The sequence below is a fragment of the Hyalella azteca genome, unplaced genomic scaffold (assembly GCF_000764305.2).
Source record: "Hyalella azteca isolate HAZT.00-mixed unplaced genomic scaffold, Hazt_2.0.2 contig9045, whole genome shotgun sequence".
NCBI lineage: Eukaryota > Metazoa > Arthropoda > Malacostraca > Amphipoda > Hyalellidae > Hyalella > Hyalella azteca.
In genome coordinates this window covers 173234-193569 of record NW_025939125.1, presented here as the reverse complement: position 1 = coordinate 193569, position 20336 = coordinate 173234, and the positions used below count along the sequence as shown (strand labels likewise).

Below are 20336 nucleotides of genomic sequence, written 5' to 3'. Positions count from 1 at the left end.
CTGACGCGTAGTGAAGTGTTTTGAGAGTCATGTGAAGGCAACAGAACTTACGTAACGCATACGGTTTTTTTTATAGTTTTTCATTTCTTGATGCTTCCTTAATGTGTCGGAATATACCGCGTTTACCCTAGTTCATGTGGTTGGAATTTAGTTTGGAATATTACTATATTAGGGCACCTGCAAAAATGGCAGCCTTGGCAGGTGCAAACTATCATTTTATAAGATTTACAAAAAAATTGCAGGCAGAACTGCATAGTGACAAACCACTGATTTTTTAGAAACAGTTCATTATTAATTTCCCCATTTACTTACAAATTAAACTAATTTTTTATGTATGATAATGCAGGTAGGGTAAATGCGGTATATTCCAACATCGTGGGTAATTCCGTCACCTCTTTAGTTTTTCCTTTATATTAAGCTTTGTTTTAGTTCCATGCGCTCGTTGATGGTTGAAAATTGAAATGGCAACGTCATAGATTTACGTGTCAAACTACTGCAAAAACACTAGGTCTTGGCCATCTAGCAGGAAAATATTGAGATCCAAAGAGAGACAATGCACGCTACCCAGTGAGATCATCGAAAAATGTGTCAAATTTGACAGTTGACCTTGCTCTACCAAATAGTGAATAACTGTTTGTATAGGAAGAAATGAAGAATATTATGGTTTGAGACTTTTAAATACGTCTGTGAATATATTAGGAATCCTTTAAGTATACTTGTATATGCTGATTTCAAGTGGTAAATAAATTAATAGATGATTAAGTTGAGAAATGGATTTAGACATATGAAAACTAATTCCGTCACTACTTGAATTGGACACACACAGATCGTTCCAAGCTGTGTTGTTAAGCGTAATTAAGTAGTGTTCAATATTCATTAGTGTTCTAATTCAAAGCTGTGTTGTATTCCAATACAGCTCACACAGCAAACGGAATTCGAACACGTGGATGACGGCATTACGTATCAGTAGAATTTGAAGCGCGGACCGAATACGCCTCACCACATGCTGAATATTGCCACACACAGTGACGGAATAATAGGGATTTGGTAGGTTTCCATTCTAAAGGCTTTTAAATAAATATGGCAACATTTTGTGACGTTTCGTTGTTGCTGACACGTAGTGCGGTGTTTTGAGAGTCACATAAAGCAAACAGAACTTGAGTAACGCATACGGTTATTTTTTTATAGTTTTTCATTTCTCGATGCGTCCTTAATGTGACGGAATATACCGCGTTTACCCTATCCAAGATACCTACTTTACTGGTCTACATACATATGGAACCCAAAAATGAACTTGAGGGAGAGTCTAAAAAACTCTGCTTTGCCACTATGCCCCGCAGAAGTATGCTGATTTTCTTATTTTATGATTTATTTTTCTTGTTTGGCAAGGATACAAGGGATCATAAAATTTTGTTGAGTTGACTGGTATTACTTTAGATTAAGTGCATCCAAAAAAAAGGTGTTTTTTTTTTAAATTATATGTTTGGGATGTAGATTAAGAATCTGAAATCCGTTTGGCATTCGGCGTCAGAAATTTTTAATGGAACCTGTTCCTAACTGGACCTAACCTGCGAGGTTTTCGTTGATCGGCTAGGTTTTTTCTATGTGGCCGGAAAAACCTAGCCAATAGGTTTTTTCTATGTTTGGAGTCCGTCCGGTGGCTGGAATAACCTAGCCAATCAACGAAAACCTCGCAGATTAGGTCCAGTTAGGAACAGGTTCCATTAAAAATTTCCAATGCTGACCGCCAAAAACAGATTTCAGATTCTTAATCTACACCCCATAAAACATATAATTAGGAAAAACTTTTTTTTTGCATTCACTTAATCAAAAGTTTTACCAGTTGACTGTAACATCTGCATTCTGCAGGCACAAGTGTTGTATCATTCATGGGTGGCCTTTGCCTGATTTTCCTGAATGGGACTGGATCACTGGGAGCCTGGAATCTTGCAGCTCCAAGATTGGCAGAAAAGCTCTAGTTGCAGCCAGGCATGGAATATATCTACTTGGCAAGCTGCGACTGGATTTTTTGGGCCATGGTTTTATGGGTTTGCCAGCCGTGATTCCATTTCTTTGAGCCGTGATTCCATTTCTTTGAGCCTTGATTCCATTTCTTTGAGCCGTGATTCCATTTCTTTGAGCTGTGATTTTATTTCCTTGAGCCGTGATTCCATTTCTTTGAGCCGTGATTCCATTTCTTTGAGCCGTGATTCCATTTCTTTGAGCCATGATTCCATTTCTTTGAGCCGTGATTCCATTTCTTTGAGCCGTGATTCCATTTCTTTGAGCCGTGATTCCATTTCTTTGAGCCGTGATTCCATTTCTTTGAGCCGTGATTCCATTCTTCGAGCCGTGATTCCATTTATTGAGCTGTGAATTCCATAATTCCATATTTTGGCCATGAAAAGAAACTTATTTTCAAAGTCCCATGCACATGTTACCCCAAATCTCTAATTTTACCCTGATAAGTCATCTAACAGCAACACTAACATTTGTCTTCACTTAAGTGGCAACTGATTACATGATATTGCTATCTGACCGATCTGATGTGACCACAACTATGCGATGTTCTAGGAAACATTTTTGATGATGAAATGACATTTTTGCAACGTGCAAATCGTGATTTCTTTCAATCAAACAAAAATACATGACATTAGAACCCTGAGATTTCAGAAAAAAATAGGATTTTTCATTTTCCTGACCTGGTTGCAGCTTGGTAATTCAAAATATTGCATGCCTTTTTCCAAAAAAACTATCTGATTTTTCTTTTGATTTTTTTCATGAACAATTCTGCTGAATAATGATGATACATTACTTTATGTAATTTAAAACATATACTTTTTAAAAATGTTTATAAAATGCTATATTTTTTCTAAGTTCCTTAAGACAAACTGGAAAGGCAGAAAAAAATGCCTCAAAGCATAGTGGCATAGCAGAGACGTGTGTAGACTTGTCCTTTTTTATTAACCTGGTTCCAGCACAACATAAAATTCATATATGTAGATATTAATACAATTTTGAACTGGGTCATGGAAATTAAAAATAAACCACTGTTTTAAAAAATTGTTGCTTAGTATCCTTAGTATTATTAGTATTGCAATGAATATGTTCTAAAAAAAAAGATATCTCCACTATTGCCAAAAATTCTCACAATTTCACCAATAATGTTTTTAATACTGCAGCAAATGATAAGATGAACATCAAATCTTTCATGGCATATGGCACATCATGAGAGGATGTGTTCGAATGAGATGTTCCACTTCCTGTTTGGGTAATGTCAAATTCAATTTCATAATAAATAGATTTGATCCACACTGAGATTTATATTATGGAAAGCTGTTATAAAGTTTGAACACCTCTTTATATGTGTCCAGATGTGAATTTTTTCTTGTTTTTGCTTGATTTTGTCAATATTGTCTAACTAACTCCACTTTAGATTTGGAATGATTTGTCCCCCATTGTGAGTTTTTGAACGTCTAATGTAATTCAGAAAATGTTGGTAGTTTAGAAGCAGCAATTATTTTACTTATATAAATCAAAGAGGGCTTAGTCATAGTCATGAAGGATATAGTGTAGGAAAGTTGAGTAGCACTGATGCTTTCAGTATTCCAATCCCAAAAATTAGTGTTAAGTATTTAGAATTCATAATTGGATTAACAAAATAGAATGATAATTAACTTTAGAGATGAATAAACATAATGCAAATATTGATGATCAGTTATTAAGATCAGAAACATGATTTAAAATGGTTTCTTCATTTATAGGACCAACGCCTAAACAAGTTCGGGGAGCATCTGGCCAAAATTTTATCTCGGCTTTTTACTGACGAATCACTTTGAAACTTGGTACACATGTCTAAAACCAAAACATAGACAGCTTTTATTCATGTAAATTTTTTGAAAAAATGAAGGAAAACATGAAATTCTTCGAAAAAGGCCAAAAAAGAGGGTACTGTAGAAATCTATCTCCTCCTAGGATTTTCAAACTACAACATCAACATCGAGACGCATATCATTCAATGCATAAAGACCATATCTATTGATTTATTGTAGCTATTTTTGAAATTCAAATTTTTGTGGGTGGGGGAGCATTTTTCATAAAATTTTTTTATTTTCCCCAATTTCCCCCCCTCCCCCCTTCTCCCCCCCTTTTAAAATATTTTCAAAACTATAGCAAAACTAAAAAAAGCTCTAATAAATTCATAGATCTTCTATTAGCAAATTGAACGGTGTATCTCTCATTGCTGTAGCTTAAAAACTCTAGGAGATAGGTTTGCAGTGACATTAAGTTAACTTTTCAGTAGAGCCCGACAAAGTACCGGGCACCTCAAAATGGGCGTTCAAGGTGGCAAGAATGCAAGACTAGGCAATACTGGAGCTCAATTCCTGTCAAGGATGGTGTGAACGATGGCACACGAACCCTCCCATACGACTGCAGGCGGGTAACTGAAGCACATTGTGTTTGGACTAGCTATTTAAGTGTGCTACTGGGAATTTCACACCTATCTTAGATGTGAAAGAACTCCAACACCCCCCACCCTTTCGCGATCTGTCATGAACGCATAAATCCACTTACAGAGATGGTTTTGGTACTGTTTGATAGGCCAGAATGTCAGCTTTAAGATGAGACCAAAAATCAGAAAAGTCAAAATTGAAAAATTTAGGCCAGATGCTCCCTGTAAGCAAGAGATATTTGTGATTTTAATGCTCAATCTTTGCTAAAGTTATATTGACCAATCAGTGGCAGAACAATGCAACACTTTTGCTGCTAATCAATGCTTGGGTTGGTTAACATGTGTTTCTACACTGCAGGCAGTAAAAAAGCATTGTGGGAATGAAGGTAAAATTGTCATCCATACATGCACCCCAAATTAAATTACAATGAATGGATTTGGTAATTATTTCATGAATCCTGTTTATACATGGGAATGGACATGTTCCTACTATTTCAGAATCTGTTCTTGAATAGACTTGTGAAAACTGAACTTCTATTGTCAACGGAGTCTTTTGAAATGACAAAATACGTAGTTTTAAGATATTTAAGAGAGTGAGAACATTGAGAGAGTTGTTGGAAAAATTTGTTTCTTGGCATAAAGGTCCAAGTATATTTTAAACATTCATCAGAGATATGCAAATGCAAATTTTAATTCAATTCAACTGAATATGCAGTATATTAAAGGCTTTATTACTAAAACATTCATTTCAGTTGATTACTAAGAGATTCCCATTCCATTTGATTCCACTTCAGTTCATTAACACGTTGACTACGTATTGGTACATATGCATACCACAAAATGTATTTCTCCAGGAGGTTGCCTAAAATCAGCCACATCCGAAAACAAAAAAGGCCATAAAAGGCTGATAATTCAATGTACCGTAAAATGGGGTAACTTAGACCGGCGGGGGTAACTTAGACCACTTTTCGTTTTTTTAACAAAAACCCCCACAACTCAAAAACTATTTGACATAGAAAAATTTTGTCAATGGGCATTAAAGGTGGAGTTATTTTACCAAAAAATATAATTGATTTTACCACCCGGTCTAAGTTACCACAAGAGCTGGGGTAACAAAGACCATCACTTTTTTTGAAATTACATAAAGACTATGAGAGGCAGGAGCCAGCAATTTATGGTGAGTGAAGCTAGAGTATAGACCTGTATTTTGCATGTTTCAATTCAAGTTTAATTTAGCTAGTAAAAAAATGGCATCATTTATAAAAAAAAGTGGTCTAAGTTACCCCATTTTATGGTATACTAGTTTATTTATTGGTTCTGCTATAAAAATTCCATTTATTTTCTTTTGCAGTATTTAAAATTTAATTAGGTTGTACCCCTATCATAAATTTTAGCCAGCCAAAGTAATTGAGAAAAAACTAAATCATGGAATTTGTCCGGAAAAAATTACCGTCTGGCAACCCTGCTTAAAAAAAGTAAAAAAAAATGAAATGATCGTACAAGATGAAGCAATCGTAGTCAACATGTTAATCAAAGAGATTGCCAGTGCTGCCTGAAAATTTACCAGAATGTTTCTAATACAAGATAGTTGGCAAGTGTATATTGAAATGCCAACCATTATTTGGAAAAGTTCAGTTACATGGGTGCTTTCAGTGTATGAACATGTATGTGATTTTGCTCCCTATAAAAGCTTATGCAGTGTGCATCATGTTAAACTCTTACTGATGGCAGGATTTGTTATTAATTCATGAATGTTAGTTGTTCTGCTTGACTTGGAGATCAATTGTTAATGAACTATTATTTAATCTGATTAAAATTTTAAAGTGTGGCAAACTTTATTCTCGACTCTTTTCAAGTGCAAATTTAATCCCTCCTATTTTTTATCCTTTCTATCTTAACTAAATTTTTTGGACCACAAAAGTGAAGGAGGCAGATCAAAAATAGTATATGAAAAATCTTGCCCATAACAATGGTCCTTACCTGATTTCTTCAATGAAAAATATCAGATACTGTATTGTTATTAATCCCTGTGATTTCCAAATATCAGCCTTGAAATGATGGTGCTTGTGTACATATAGTCTGGCATTTCATGTTGCTAAGAAAACGCTTTGCAAATTTTATCTGAAATAACTTCTTGAGATACTAACAGTCTATTATTCTCTGTCATTTTTTGAAATCTGAATTTTGTAATGTCTGATGATGTATATAATGGATGTCATAACTTGAATGTACAAACTGTAGAGGCCATAAAAGTAATTACAGTGCTATAGGTACTAGGTAGCTCCTATACTATCAGGAGTTGCTATAGGTGCTTTTAATGAGAATTTTTATTTTATAAATCAGTTCATTCTTTGTTCATTGATATAGATAATAATTGTATTCAATATGTAATCTATGTATGATAGTGCTGTGCTGGTATCTATGGTACTTTACTGGTATAGGTTATGGTACTTGTAGAACTTGAAAGGGAAGAGACCAAATTTCTTCTTTACAGTTATTCTTGTAATAAAATCGCAAAATACATCGAAGTGATCAAATGAATCTGTCATCATACCTCACGGGAGGTTAAAATACTGTCAATTATATCTCCTAACAACCAAATTGAATATGCAAACATGCTAGAAAAGGAAATTAAACGTTTATATATTTGGTGTGGTTAGTGTTCATATAAATAATCCTAAGGTTTCTTCCACAAACCACAACTATTCTTGCCATTCTTCTCCTACCACTCTCTCATCCCCTAATACTACTCCATTTAGTGATGAACTCTATGTTTGTAATTAAATTATGTGTTCCTATAATCCGGCCTATTTAAATGATGACATAGGTAATTCTATACTTCTGAGTTGTAATGTATGATTCTATTCCATTCACTCTAATTCAATCCACTGCTAGATGAGCAGCTTTTTTCATTTCCTTCTAAACTATGGAGTCACAGCCACCCCAACGCTTGTGAACTAACATCCCAATGCTTTACACAATATTTTATATGTTTACTATATTTTTTATCACATCTGCAACATATCTTTGTACTCTTGATCACAGCAAAAGTTGCCTCCTTAGAAAAACCCACAACAATCACTGCAATCTTCAAATATCCCTCACACCACCTGCCACTCTCAACCCTCTCCTCCCTCATTCACAATTTATTCCATTATATCTCGTCTTTCTCATTTGTTTCATATTTGACCATCATGCTCTTGGAAAAATGATTGGTTCATATTATCAAAATGGAGACACACTGGCTTGTCCACAACACGAGCAGAGTGGGCAGGCATAGCACTGATATGCTCTTTTACCAGGCCAACAAAACCTCTGTATAATATATATATACAGGAGTTGGACAAAATAAGGACTAAACAGTTTGAAATTATAAATTTTTACTTGCTCTTAACAATAAAGACTTGATATTTTTTTATTTATTGTTTTTTTTTATTACTGCTAATTAATATTTTGTGCTTCTCAAATAATTTCAAAATTTCTCATGTCTATAACCTTATTAAAATGATAAACCTCTATGTCTTTCAAAAAGGCAAAATTGTTGATGCTCATATGGCAGGTGTATGAAACGCTAACAATTCACATATGTATGAAGCAATGCCATAGAGAATTGAGACTAATTGCCAAAAAAGTTTAACCTATGCCATACTAAAAATGTATTTTGTAGATTTTCAAGGTATTATTGTCCTTATATTGTCCAACCTTACAGCAATGATGTATATAGACCTTATAAACTTATGATGTATTGTAATATTTCCATTCTTTTATGGGCATGCATTGCAATTTAAATGTTGATGACTAATTTGTTACATTTCTTCTCCAGTTTTTGGTAGTAGAGTGTGTTTACAGATGAATGATATATCAACATTACTGTATTAAAGTCAGCTGCTGAAATATTTCATGCTAGGTTTCATAATTGAGTGTACATATATATACTGCTGATGGATTGTGACCAGTATTACGCAGCATAAGTAAATACATTTCACTTATTCTCTGCACAATGCTCAAATTTTCATATTTGGTTTTTGAACTTGACTAGCATTTCATAAACCTAGTGAACTTTGTGGCCTAACTCAAGCAACACGCCGCCATGTCAGCCAGCGTCAGAACCACCCTACAGACCGTCCCAGAGGCCCTACCTACTGACCATGTCTCTAAAAATAAAGTAAGTTATAATAAATTATTTTCTTGATTTATGCAATATTTTTTAATGTCTACAAAGAAACCCTACTCACTGATCATGTTTAAGAAATTAGGTAAGTTTTAATAAATTTTTTCCCTAATCTATTTAAAATTTATATGTGCTTCTAGGAAAAACCCAATCCCACCAATCGTATTTCTGAAATAAATTTCTACTCGAGTATTTAGCTGGGATTAACGAGATTAGCTCGGTGCTCAACATCTGTGTATCTTGATTGAGATTAACTGAATGGATTACATTGTCCGAATATTGACGCACTTTCTTACCCGCAGCAAAAGCAAACAGTGTAGCGCGGACCAAAATGGGTCAGGTAGCCACAACAAGAGATAAAAAGTACTTTGCTATTTGGACAAAATCTAATTCATTTCTTTGCGTGCAATTTACTACCGTCCCCTTCTGAACCATGCGTCCACTAAAATTGTGGTGTCGTTTCTACGCTCAACTAATTTTGCTGTAACCCCCCAAAATGCAAACAAATTCAATTTTATTTATATATTTTCTATTTGATCTCGTTCAATGTGAGAGATAAGGAGCCACAAGTTTGACAAGTGCCCGCGGTGCAAATATATATACCAGAGTTTGATTTACTTCACCCTCAAGCGTGAATTTATATTTCACATGCTTAAATAACGTAAAAATACGTCAAATTTTGTGTTTTATATTTTTTTCACTGTTTTCATGAAGTATTTTCTGTGAATGTATTTGCATTAAGGGACGAATAGGGCAATGTTGCGTGAAGTGCGACTATGGCTCTTATCTTCACAGTTGTTAATGATACAGGTAAATTATCTGATAAGAGAGGAAGTTAAATTCGCTGAAAACACATGGCACATCATCATGACGAAAGATCATTGCAACATGAATGTAATGTTATGACATGAACGTTATGAAATGAAATCAAAAGCCCCTAGACGCTCCGCCACCCCTCGCCCCCCTTCTCTGACTCATTCAATGCTCCCCAGCTTCAGTTTCAGCTTCACAAGAATATCTTTCTTACGCATGTGAATTATTGCATCGTCTCTAGTAACATTGCTGCTCTGAAGCTACAGCTCTTCCACACATTTGTCTTTTGCCAATTCGTCGTTCACATTTATGCTTCACAATCGTCTCTAATACAGTCGTTCTTAATACATTCATCCTTCACGCTCACCTTTCACGTTCGCCTTTCACGTTCGTCTTTCACATTCGTCTTTTCACACTCGTCTTTTCACATTCGTCTTTGTACATTCGTCTTTTCACATTCGTCTTTGCACATTCGTCTTTTCGCATCCGTCTTTTCACATTCGCCTTTTCACATTTGGCTTTTCACACGTCTTTTCACGTTCGTCTTCCAGAATCCTCTTTCACATTCGTCCTAACATTCGTCTTCTAGATTCTTCTTTTGCATTTGTCTTCACATTCCTATTTCTAATTCGTCTTCACATTCTTTTCACACAAATTTTCACATTATTTACCCATTCGTCTTCAAGATTCGTCTTTCACTCACGTTCGTCTTTCAATCACGTTCGTCTTTCACTCAGGTTCGTCTTTCACGTTCGTCTTTCACGTTCGTCTTTCACGTTCGTCTTTCACGTTCGTCTTTCACGTTCGTCTTTCACATTCGTCTTTCACATTCGTCTTTCACATTCGTCTTTCACATTCGTCTTCCAGATTCCTCTTTCATGTTCATCTTTCACATCTCGTCGTTCTTGGGTTCCTCCAAAATTACTTGTTTACAATTATACACGAGTCTTAAACTCTTAATTCTTCGATTTACTTTCTTACACCAGAAACATTTCTTTCATGAAAAGAGAAAATTATTTTGATAATACCAGCCTGTATAGATATGAATGGCAATTTCCGCTTTCTTCCTGCGTAATATTCACATTTCTCACCATGATTGAATTTTGCGCTAAATAAAATGTTAAGGGTCTAATGGTTGCCTGTGTGTCTGTTACATGGATACAGGAAAACTTACCTTAAGGCACATTTATTGTACATTAACACGTTTTGAGTTGAGTATATTTTTATGTCCCGCACGATATTGTATTGTGAATCTAACCGCAGCAATGCTTTATATAGTATAATTAGTCGGAATAGTTTTCATGTTTGTAGTGTTTTTTCTTTTACTTGGTATAGTCTTTTTAGCGCATTTTCTCATTTGTGAAAAAAATGCACTATTGTGCTCGCCATGTCCGTCTGTCTGTCCGTCCGTGACTTCACGTTTTCGTCGACGAGAAAATGCGCTCTCTGTCACTCACTGCAGTGAGTACTGAGTTATATTTTTTTTGTATGTTCATGGTGAGAAAATATATGTATAGTATCGGCTCGAGTGAGTTGCATTGCTGGAACTGATCGCTCATTTATGTCAGGTTCGGAGCTCGAGTCGCTCTTCCACTCCTCACGCTCAGCAGTCGTCCAGAAAAGTGAGTACATGAATTACTTTTTAATTACAAAAATTACCTTTTAGTTACGAAAATTACCTTTTAGTTACAAAAATTACCTTTTAGTTACAAAAATTACCTTTTAGTTACAAAAATTACCTTTTAGTTGCAAAAATTACCTTTTAGTTACAAAAATTACCTTTTAGTTACAAAAATTAGTTTTTAGATACAGAAATGCCCATTCCAAATTGTTTCGTCTTTAGGCGAGAGGAACGGGAGTATGGAACGGATTTGACGAATATTTTACGCACGATATAACATTCGCGTTACCCATACAGAAAATTTTAACCGGTAACAGCAACCCGAGGTTAATGAGAGGTTCCAAGTCTGGTATGAGTTGTCGTTATTGCTGAATGACTGGAATATTCCTGTTGCTGCGAAAGTTTTTAAAAATATTTTCTTTCGACCTTGAAAAGTGCCGAAATCCAATGCTTTGTCTTGCATTGAAAAAAATGTACGTTTTTTAAGTGTGTGTACAGTATTGGACTATGGACCGCTTGATTTCTCAATAAATAAATTGAGTCAATTATCTACTGTGGAGACGTTTGCTTGTCGAATTTTTGGCAGGTTTTGGAATTTTTCGATATTCTTTGCTGACTGACCAGTGAGGTGATTATTTCGATGATTTGCGTATTGTCAACTTTTTTATATTTTACGGAGAAATTTCAATTCAAGTGAAACTGCAAGATGGATGGATCGACTCTTTTTACTGTATCGTGATTTGGACGATGTATGATATTGAATGATGTATTCAGGATACGCCTTATACGACAGGAAGCTTTGTTGTTAACGATAATAATTGTTTGATAAGCCTTTGTTTTGTATCATAAATAAACAGTGGTGTTAGAGGATATATTTTAAGTAGATACTAATTTTATGTGTACGTTTTCCGTGATAGTTCCGTTGAGAAATTTCTATCTTTTTTTCTTTGTTAGCGTGGAAACGCGGAAGCAAAGTTGCAAAAATGAAGAAAAAATAAATAAAAATCAACAACGTAGGAAAATCACGTGGAAGTAAAGTGGTATAAAAGATATCGGAATAATCTCGAGTTGTGCTGTAAATAATGTCTAGTGCAACCAAAAAATGAAATTGAATACTCTAAACCTGGATTGTGTTCAGCATTTATCTACAATCCAGTCCATTAATACTTTTGCTATGAAGCTAACGCCTCAGATCTCTAGCATTAACCTCCTTAGTCATCCATGAATGACTCCTCCGTCTCTGGCAGCTTCTATGAGGAAATTACGCGAAAAATCTGAGAAAAGAAAGATAATGGCTTCAGAGACATGGCTGGAAGCCAGAGCTCTCTTCGGCTGGCTGAGCCAAGTGGCTGTTGTTGCAAGTGGCTTTTTGCAATTATGGCTGAGCGCTTATTGTTTCCGCGGATGCTTTCATTTCCCTTGTCCGTATTAGTTTATCAATAAAATTTATTTTAAGGCTATAGTTCTTGCATTTATGTATATTTAAGTGTAAAAGATTATTTATTGGAGATCATATTAGGACACAGTGTTCTTCTTGCAAGACCGCCATGTCAGACTGGCTTCCAAGTACGGCTGTGGCCGCCGCGGCGGCGGCGGTCGGCTGGCTTTCGCACGTCAGTTGAACGGAAGTCAGTGCCGAGTGAGGTTGTGTACTCGCCCTCGGTCCTCAGGAATAAGCTCTAGTAAATCCTTGCTGTCACCTTGAGGCTGAGCTGTAGGTTGCTCGCCCTTAGTAAAGGCTTGTGTTATCCTGTAATCGTGTACGTGGATCTGCGTTACATGCACATCTTGAAAGTGCAACCGTACAGAGATTGTCTATGTCACAGTTGAGCGTTTGCAGTGTCAGCTTCTGGAGCGATTCAGGGTGCGGTAGCTGAATGTTGCTCCAGCTGTGATGGTGGTGTGATGAACCAGCTGTGATGGTGGTGTGGTGAACCAGCTGTGATGGTGGTGTGGTGAACCAGCTGTGATGGTGGTGTGTCCAGCTGTGATGGTGGTGCGGTGAACCAGCTGTGATGGTGGTGCGGTGAACCAGCTGTGATGGTGGTGTGGTGAACCAGCTGTGATGGTGGTGTGGTGAACCAGCTGTGATGGTGGTGCGGTGAACCAGCTGTGATGGTGGTGCGGTGAACCAGCTATGATGGTGGTGCGGTGAACCAGCTGTGATGGTGGTGTGGTGAACCAGCTGTGATGGTGGTGGTGTGGTGAACCAGCTGTGATGGTGGTGGTGTGGTGAACCAGCTGTGATGGTGGTGGTGTGGTGAACCAGCTGTGATGTACCGTAGTGTAGATGTTGTGAATGTGTTGAAATCCTCATATTGTGATGAACTGTATTAATGTGATGAAATAATGATCCAGATCTGTTGGTGGATTGGTGTTACATTTTCTAGTTAATATATTCATTATTCTTTGCTTCAAAAACGTCGAGTTAAGCCAATAAATCATGCTGATCATTGAATCTCCATGTGTACTGAAAAAAATCGTTGAACAGTTGATTCTCCGGAAAATAATAAAGCTAATTTGCATTCATTTGCTATTACATCTTTTAGTCTCTACGCGTAGACAAATCAATGAAATTGTGTGTTTCTACCAAACATTTGAAAATCAAGAATATAAATGAAGTTTTCTACTTTATATGAATAATATCAAGTTGAAGGTAGTCTGTTCTAACTCTCCCAGAACAAATTCTGCTGTGCCCTTTCATATCACTTCTATTGGCCATAGCTTCACTCAGAGAAATTAGTGAGTTTTTTTCCTAACGGCAATGCACTTCATATCCTTGTGTAGGTCATTTTAACTCAGTTTGGCCTGGCTAATGGCGTGTCGGTGCTACGTCCGCTCTCTGCTCATGCTGTTGGTAGGAAAGTATGTCGCTATTGGGACATTATGGCCCATTTAATTTTCCGAGTGCTGCGTCCGGGTTATGTATGTAACCCCCACAACACCAGCAACCACCGTGACGTCACTCACTCCCCCCCCCCTCTCCCCCTCCCCCCTCGCTGGGGATCATGTGTACCGCGGGGCGTGTCCCAAACATGTCCCGTATTTCTAGGACCCTGAGGGCGTTTTTTTCGTGTCGCCGACATGTCTCGTGTTTATATAAATGAACTTGAAAATGGATGTTGCTGCTTTCGAAACATCGTTAATATGTTATTATTATTTGCTAAATCTGCCTTTTGATCTACCAACGTCATCTAAAGAATTTTTCGACTCCTTGAAATTATAATGCACCCTCTGGTCATTAATTGTACTCATTCAAACGAAAAAATTCTGCCACCTCATATTTTTTATTTATAATATACACGTATACTTTGTATATATTTATACACATATACATATAAAAAATTATTCCGTGAACACCAACATGTACAGATCCAGGGTATTTCATTTCATGTTAGTAACATGTTTATATTTTATGCACATAAACTAAATTAATAACAGAAGGCGAACATGTTCGAACCTTCATGTCGACGCTCACTCTTTCATGTTGACGACGTGTCTTATAACAGAAATAACGGCGTATCAGTGCTACGTGCAAGAAGTGTGTCACTTTTTGAACAACATGACCAATCCATTTTTCTCTGAGTGTAAGTATACACAGTTATCTTGAAGCAGGATATTGATATTTTTCATTGCTTCATTGTGAACGTTGTTAATATAAAGATTGTAATAGAAAGTTACTTGAATTACTGATATTCATAGCTTCGCGCAGGCGTGGTTATTAAAGAAAGCACTAGCTCTATAGCACAGCTGGTTAAGCTATATATATAAAGCTGGTGAAGTAAATATACAGCTGGTTAGGCTATGTATACAATGACGGACTTGGCATACCAAACTGTTAGCGAGTAGGTAAAGGCTCAGCTACTGAACGCGTGGATGAGGGCGTCGTGTTTACATTCGTATGGATGTGTGCGTGTGAGTTGTCGCATACGGATGTGTTATGTGTTTTACAAACATACGGATGTGTTAATATTTCTTTTAAATTTCATATTTCATAAATTTGCTTGTTTGCGTGAGTTTACTTACGTAAGGATATATAAACGTACGGAGGTGTTAATTTTTTCTCTTGTATTTCATAAGTATAGATGTGTGCGTGAGTTTACTTACATACCTATGGATTTACAAACGCACGGATGTTTTCGCATGGTTAAATTAGATACGAATGCGTGCGTGTGGTCGTAGGCGAAAATAAAACGGTGCCTCGAAGTAGAAGCAGTCACAGCTTACGTTTTTGTTATACACAGTCGCGCACATTTTTGTTAACCAGCAACCGCGCAAAAAAACTTTTGTTTTTTTGCCGAGTCCTGAATGGCTTCTTAGGACACGACGCCTGAGACTGTAATAGCAGGGCGTGTATTTACTGCCTCCTACTTTCCTGGTATTTGCCAATTATTTTAGTCGTCGCCACGAAATGAAATGTCACTAAAATTAAATGTCTCAACTGAAATGTCGAAAATAAAATCAGACGCCAATAAATGAAAATGTTGTCACTAAAATTTAATGTCACTAAATTGAAGTGTGGCAAATAAAATAAGCTGTCTTACCTGAAATCGAATGATCCCTCCATTGTTTTAAAGATCACTTCTAATAAACAAGGCTGGTCAGAGTGAAAATATCCTTGGGGTTTCAAAATTGAAATTCATCTCTAATAACATTCAGAAAATTCAGTATGCATGACAAGCAATAAAACTTCTTATAAGAAAACGTGTACACACACGCCGAGATGTTGAAATGAGTTGAATTTGGCCTCTCTAAAGGCCTACCTTCTAGCACAAATCTATCCACATTATTTTTATTGCATGATTAATCTTTTTTTTTATTAAATGATTCAATTTTAAGCTAATCGAATACACACCACGTGAATTCAGCGTGTCGATTTTTGTCGCTTTATTTGTCGAATGGAATCTTGTTAATTCTTGAGTTATCTTGCACCTTAACGAATTAGGCACTTTAATTTTAGGCTAATTAAAAAGTTAGCACGTGTATTGAGCACGTCGGCTTTGCCGCTCAATATGTCGAATGAAATCTTGAAGAAATTTTTATATAGTTTCGTGTGCCGTAAGAGTATACATTATTGACTTGAGAGTATATATTATTAAATTAATAGTATACATTATGCATAAACGCTTAAAATTAAATTAAATAGTAAAAATTTTAAAATAAAAATTTAAAATTAAATTTTTTTTAATTAAAAATTAAATTAAATAGTAAACATTATGCATAATGCATAAAACGCTTTAATTTTCGTTCCATTTACCGTGGGTCGTGGCGGGAGAAGGGCTTAAGTGGGACGCGTGTCTTGTATTGATCTCCTGTGGCCTCCTGTCTGTGTGATGCCTGGCTTCAGTGACGTGGTCTTCATGGTCTGTTTGACCTGACGATGCAGACTGCATGTGTGATGCCTGGCTTCAGTGACGTGGTCTTCATGGTCTGTTTGACCTGACGATGCAGACTGTCTGTGTGATGCCTGGCTTCAGTGACGTGGTCTTCATGGTCTGTTTGACCTGACGATGCAGACTCTCTGTGTGATGCCTGGCTTCAGTGACGTGGTCTTCAGAGACTTTTGTTACGACCAGTAAACTCAAAGAAATGACTGATACTTTGTCCAAATAGCAGTCGAAGCACTTATTACCCTTGTGTGAGTCATCCTGACTCACTTTTGCTCGGCAACAGGACTTATTACTTTTACGTGCACAGAAAATAATATTATTTGGATACAATTACCCACTCATTTTTGAGTGTGCATGGTTAAGTCATACCGTAAATGACGATGATATCTGTAACGTTCGATGATTTGCTGCTGTTGATAGTGATGGTAATCGCTTATGAGATTGGCGTTAATTGATAACTTATCGTCATAATTATGCAAAATTATGTATTTCATATTTTTTATCGATACACTAGGTTTAAGTAGAGCTTACTAGATGATTATTCATAATATGCTCTTTACCCGAACAACCGTTATTGAATCATTCATGTTGCCAACGCTAGGTTCAGGATTTGATATCTCATGCCTGAAATGTTCATGTAAATTCTGAGCAAGAATGATAAAGTTGAAATTGAGCAAGAATGCTTGAAATTTTCACACAAATTTCAAGCAAGATTGAGGCTGAATTATATTAAAAACAGTACGAACCGCTCGTAGCAGTCGGGGCAGGCAGATACGGGCTGATGATTCTATTGCAAGATGGCCTTGTATGATATTCGCTTCCATGATTTGACGATTATATTGATTATTGTATAGTGATAATGTGTATTCACCTCGCATAGCCCTGACTGAATAATTCTGTTTGGCCTTGTTGCTGTGTGTCTTCGGTTGCTTTGCCAATAATTTCTTGCTATTTATTCGAGTAGCATTAAACTATTCAGCAGCAATTATGAATTCTGATCAGTGATACATTTGTCCACTTGCATGTTCAGCATTCAAGATGCGCCGTATCTTCTTAGTCTTAGTTGAAGAACATGTATACATGACATGTCAGTTATTTTTTATTATTGCGCGCATTTTCATGCATTACATTTCTGTCATGGTTCCGCTTACGATTTTTGAATGCAAGTTGTGTGCAGGTCGTCATTCACTAAAACCTTGACGATATTTCGAGTATCTTATGTACTGTCCAAAACGTGTTCTATTCAAGAAACGTGCTGGGGCCACGCGCCCAGAATAATCAAATCCAGAATCCACAATTGCGATAGAGGCGATCGTGCCGGTCCTGTTTGATATTTAAACACTCGTGCCGTGGCAAACATGCGTCTTACTTAACAAGGGGTCGTACTATCAAAACTTACTTGAGTGTACACGTAGCGGCGTAAGTACACGTAGCGGCGTAAGTACACGTAGCGGCGTAAGCACACGTAGCGGCCCAAGTACACGCAGCGGCCCACGTACACCCTATAAGAGCCGTCAGTGATTTTTACAGATGAAGTTATGAACTCGTAAGTATTTTTGGGAGTACGGCACTAGGCACGTGAGTAGCGTGCGTATGAGTAGCGTACGTGACCTCAAGACATATTTTTTGGCTAAATGTTCTCAGTGTGAGTCTAAACATGATTTGTTTTTATGATTTAATAATGAAAATTATCCTTATGGCTTTTTACCATTATGAATTGAGGAATGGCTTTTTGCCATTATATGGCTTATGGCTTTTTGCCATTATAGTGAGGAATTTTACCTCAATAATAGTCTTGATGCGATAGTTTTTTTCTTGTTAGCAAATTTGTATATTTTCTTTCTGTTGAAGCAGGGTTAAGTTTGAGGAGTTGCAAATAACTCCTTCGTTTACAACTTCATGATGCGTGGGGGCTGTGTGTGTTGCACTCTCAACGCGTGCGGTTTTTCTGTGCAACACGCATTGAGTGTAACACGCATTGAGTATAACACGCATTGAGTATAACACGCATTGAGTATAACACGCATTGAGTATAACACGCACCTACCATCTTGCGTGCTGATTTGCTGTCGCGATATCCAGTTTTTTCCAATAATTTTCATTCTATGCATTTAATCTTGCATTGATATATTACTTGTAAGCATTTAATATATTGATATCAGATCCTTACAGTCGAAAACTTTATTCCCTCCACTTAATAATGCTTAGTTGCAGCACTTGTATGCATTTAATGCATTGATATCAAATCTTTGCAGTCTTTTCCGGTCAGCATGCGCTTGCGATCGGCTATTATATGTGTGGAAGAAAATTCATATTACAAAGTGAAAAGAAATTGTGGCTTTATGACTTTGCAGTCCTATACTTATATCCTTTTATACATTTCGCCTAATAACAGGATTAATCAATGCGCCATGAATTTTACAGAAATTAAGCGCGCGATTGTTGTGCTCTTTAATTGATTAGTGTGCTGCATTCACACTTCATTTACCGTACATTTCTATGATGTGCCATGAAAATTTACATTTGTACCTACTAATGCTAATCCAATATAATGGTTCAATAATACATTCGGGGTGCAAATTGGCATAATGGATAATTGGCAGTTGTGGATTTTATGTGCCGTGCTTCTACTGGGAGACTATGTTGGGGGGGGGGACCTCCCCCCATCTCCTCGGGAGAGTCAAGGGGGGCGACGGGATGGGGGTGAGTCACGGGGGGCCACGAAGAGGGAGGGGACTAGTGGGGAAGGGGGTTGGTGGAGGCAGATAGCGTCCCCGATTCCTTTCTGGTATGAGTCATGCGCGCTGTGAACGTGTGCGTGTGCGTGTCGATGACCCTTCAGCGTGTTGGTGTACGTGTGTGTCCACCCTAAACACTCGGAGAAATGTGTGATACTCTGTCCAAAAAGCGATGCACTTTTTTCCCTCTATGTGAGTCACCCTGACCCGGTTTGGCCTGACAACAAAGGCGTATCAGTGCTACGACCGTTCCATGCTGGAGAAAGTGGGCCAATATATGTATGGACAATATGACCCATTCAGTTGCCTGAGTGCAGCGTGTAGTCTGTTCACTCTCTGCCGCCTCTGCTAATTGTCTGCTTGCAAACTCTCACCCCCCGCTGGGGTTTGAGCTATTTGCTCTTGTACTGCATGCAGTTTAGTTACAGTTAATTTATAGTGCTCAGGTTTTTAGGCTACATGGCTGGTAAGAATAGCATTGGGATTTGAAAAAACTGAAAACTTCTTTATCGCAAGAAGCTTAGTTGTGCTGAGCTAGCGCCCTTATAGGGAATAAGGGCGCTATTTAATTGTATTGTATTGTATTTGTCATTTAAATATATATGTAATAAAATTAAATGGGAGTGCAGACAATAATCATTCAATCATTCATGTTTGCTTCAAGTAGAATTGTTCACTTGTTCAATCTGATTATATTTACTTCGTAAGTGTATCCTCGGAAAAATTGAGTGACGATTCACACTTTCTTTTCAACCTCTTTAACTGCTAGTCTCGTTAAACCTGAAAAGTTGTTAAAGTTGAAAAAAGTTGAAAAATTAAATTGCACGTTAAATTGCGCGACCGATTCGTACAAATATTAAGTACCTATTGTGTGGATTAGTGTATAATTATACAATACTTTAATCGTGTTAGCAATATGAATTATTCGGTGGCAGCCTTGGAAGATATTCAGTGCACGGCAGGTTCGTTGTAGTTGCAGACTGTCCGTGACCACGCACAAGAGTTCAAATAATCATGATTTAAAGGTCCTGGTCCGTATACTTTATTGTGCAAACTTGGTCGTCGCTTATGATCTTTCTTTTTTTTAACCTCGATATCTTTAGTCAATTTTAGGAAATAGTTAGCAGTTTTTTAAATATGTGCAACACCG

The 20336-nt window shown here is 37.0% G+C and overlaps 1 protein-coding gene across 3 annotated transcripts in view; it reads left to right on the top strand.

The window, feature by feature from the left end:
• Positions 1 to 8274: 8274 nt before the first annotated feature.
• LOC108680285 (serine/threonine-protein kinase MARK2) overlaps positions 8275 to 20336 on the top strand; it is an 83570-nt gene continuing 71508 nt past the window's right edge. For all 3 annotated transcript variants that reach the window (XM_018169084.2, XM_018169085.2, XM_018169082.2), the window contains exons 1-2: positions 8275 to 8618; positions 11006 to 11059. In XM_018169084.2, coding sequence (XP_018024573.1) covers positions 8544 to 8618; positions 11006 to 11059 — 129 coding nt within the window. In that variant the 5' untranslated portion in view covers positions 8275 to 8543. The remainder of the gene's footprint in view (positions 8619 to 11005; positions 11060 to 20336) is intronic.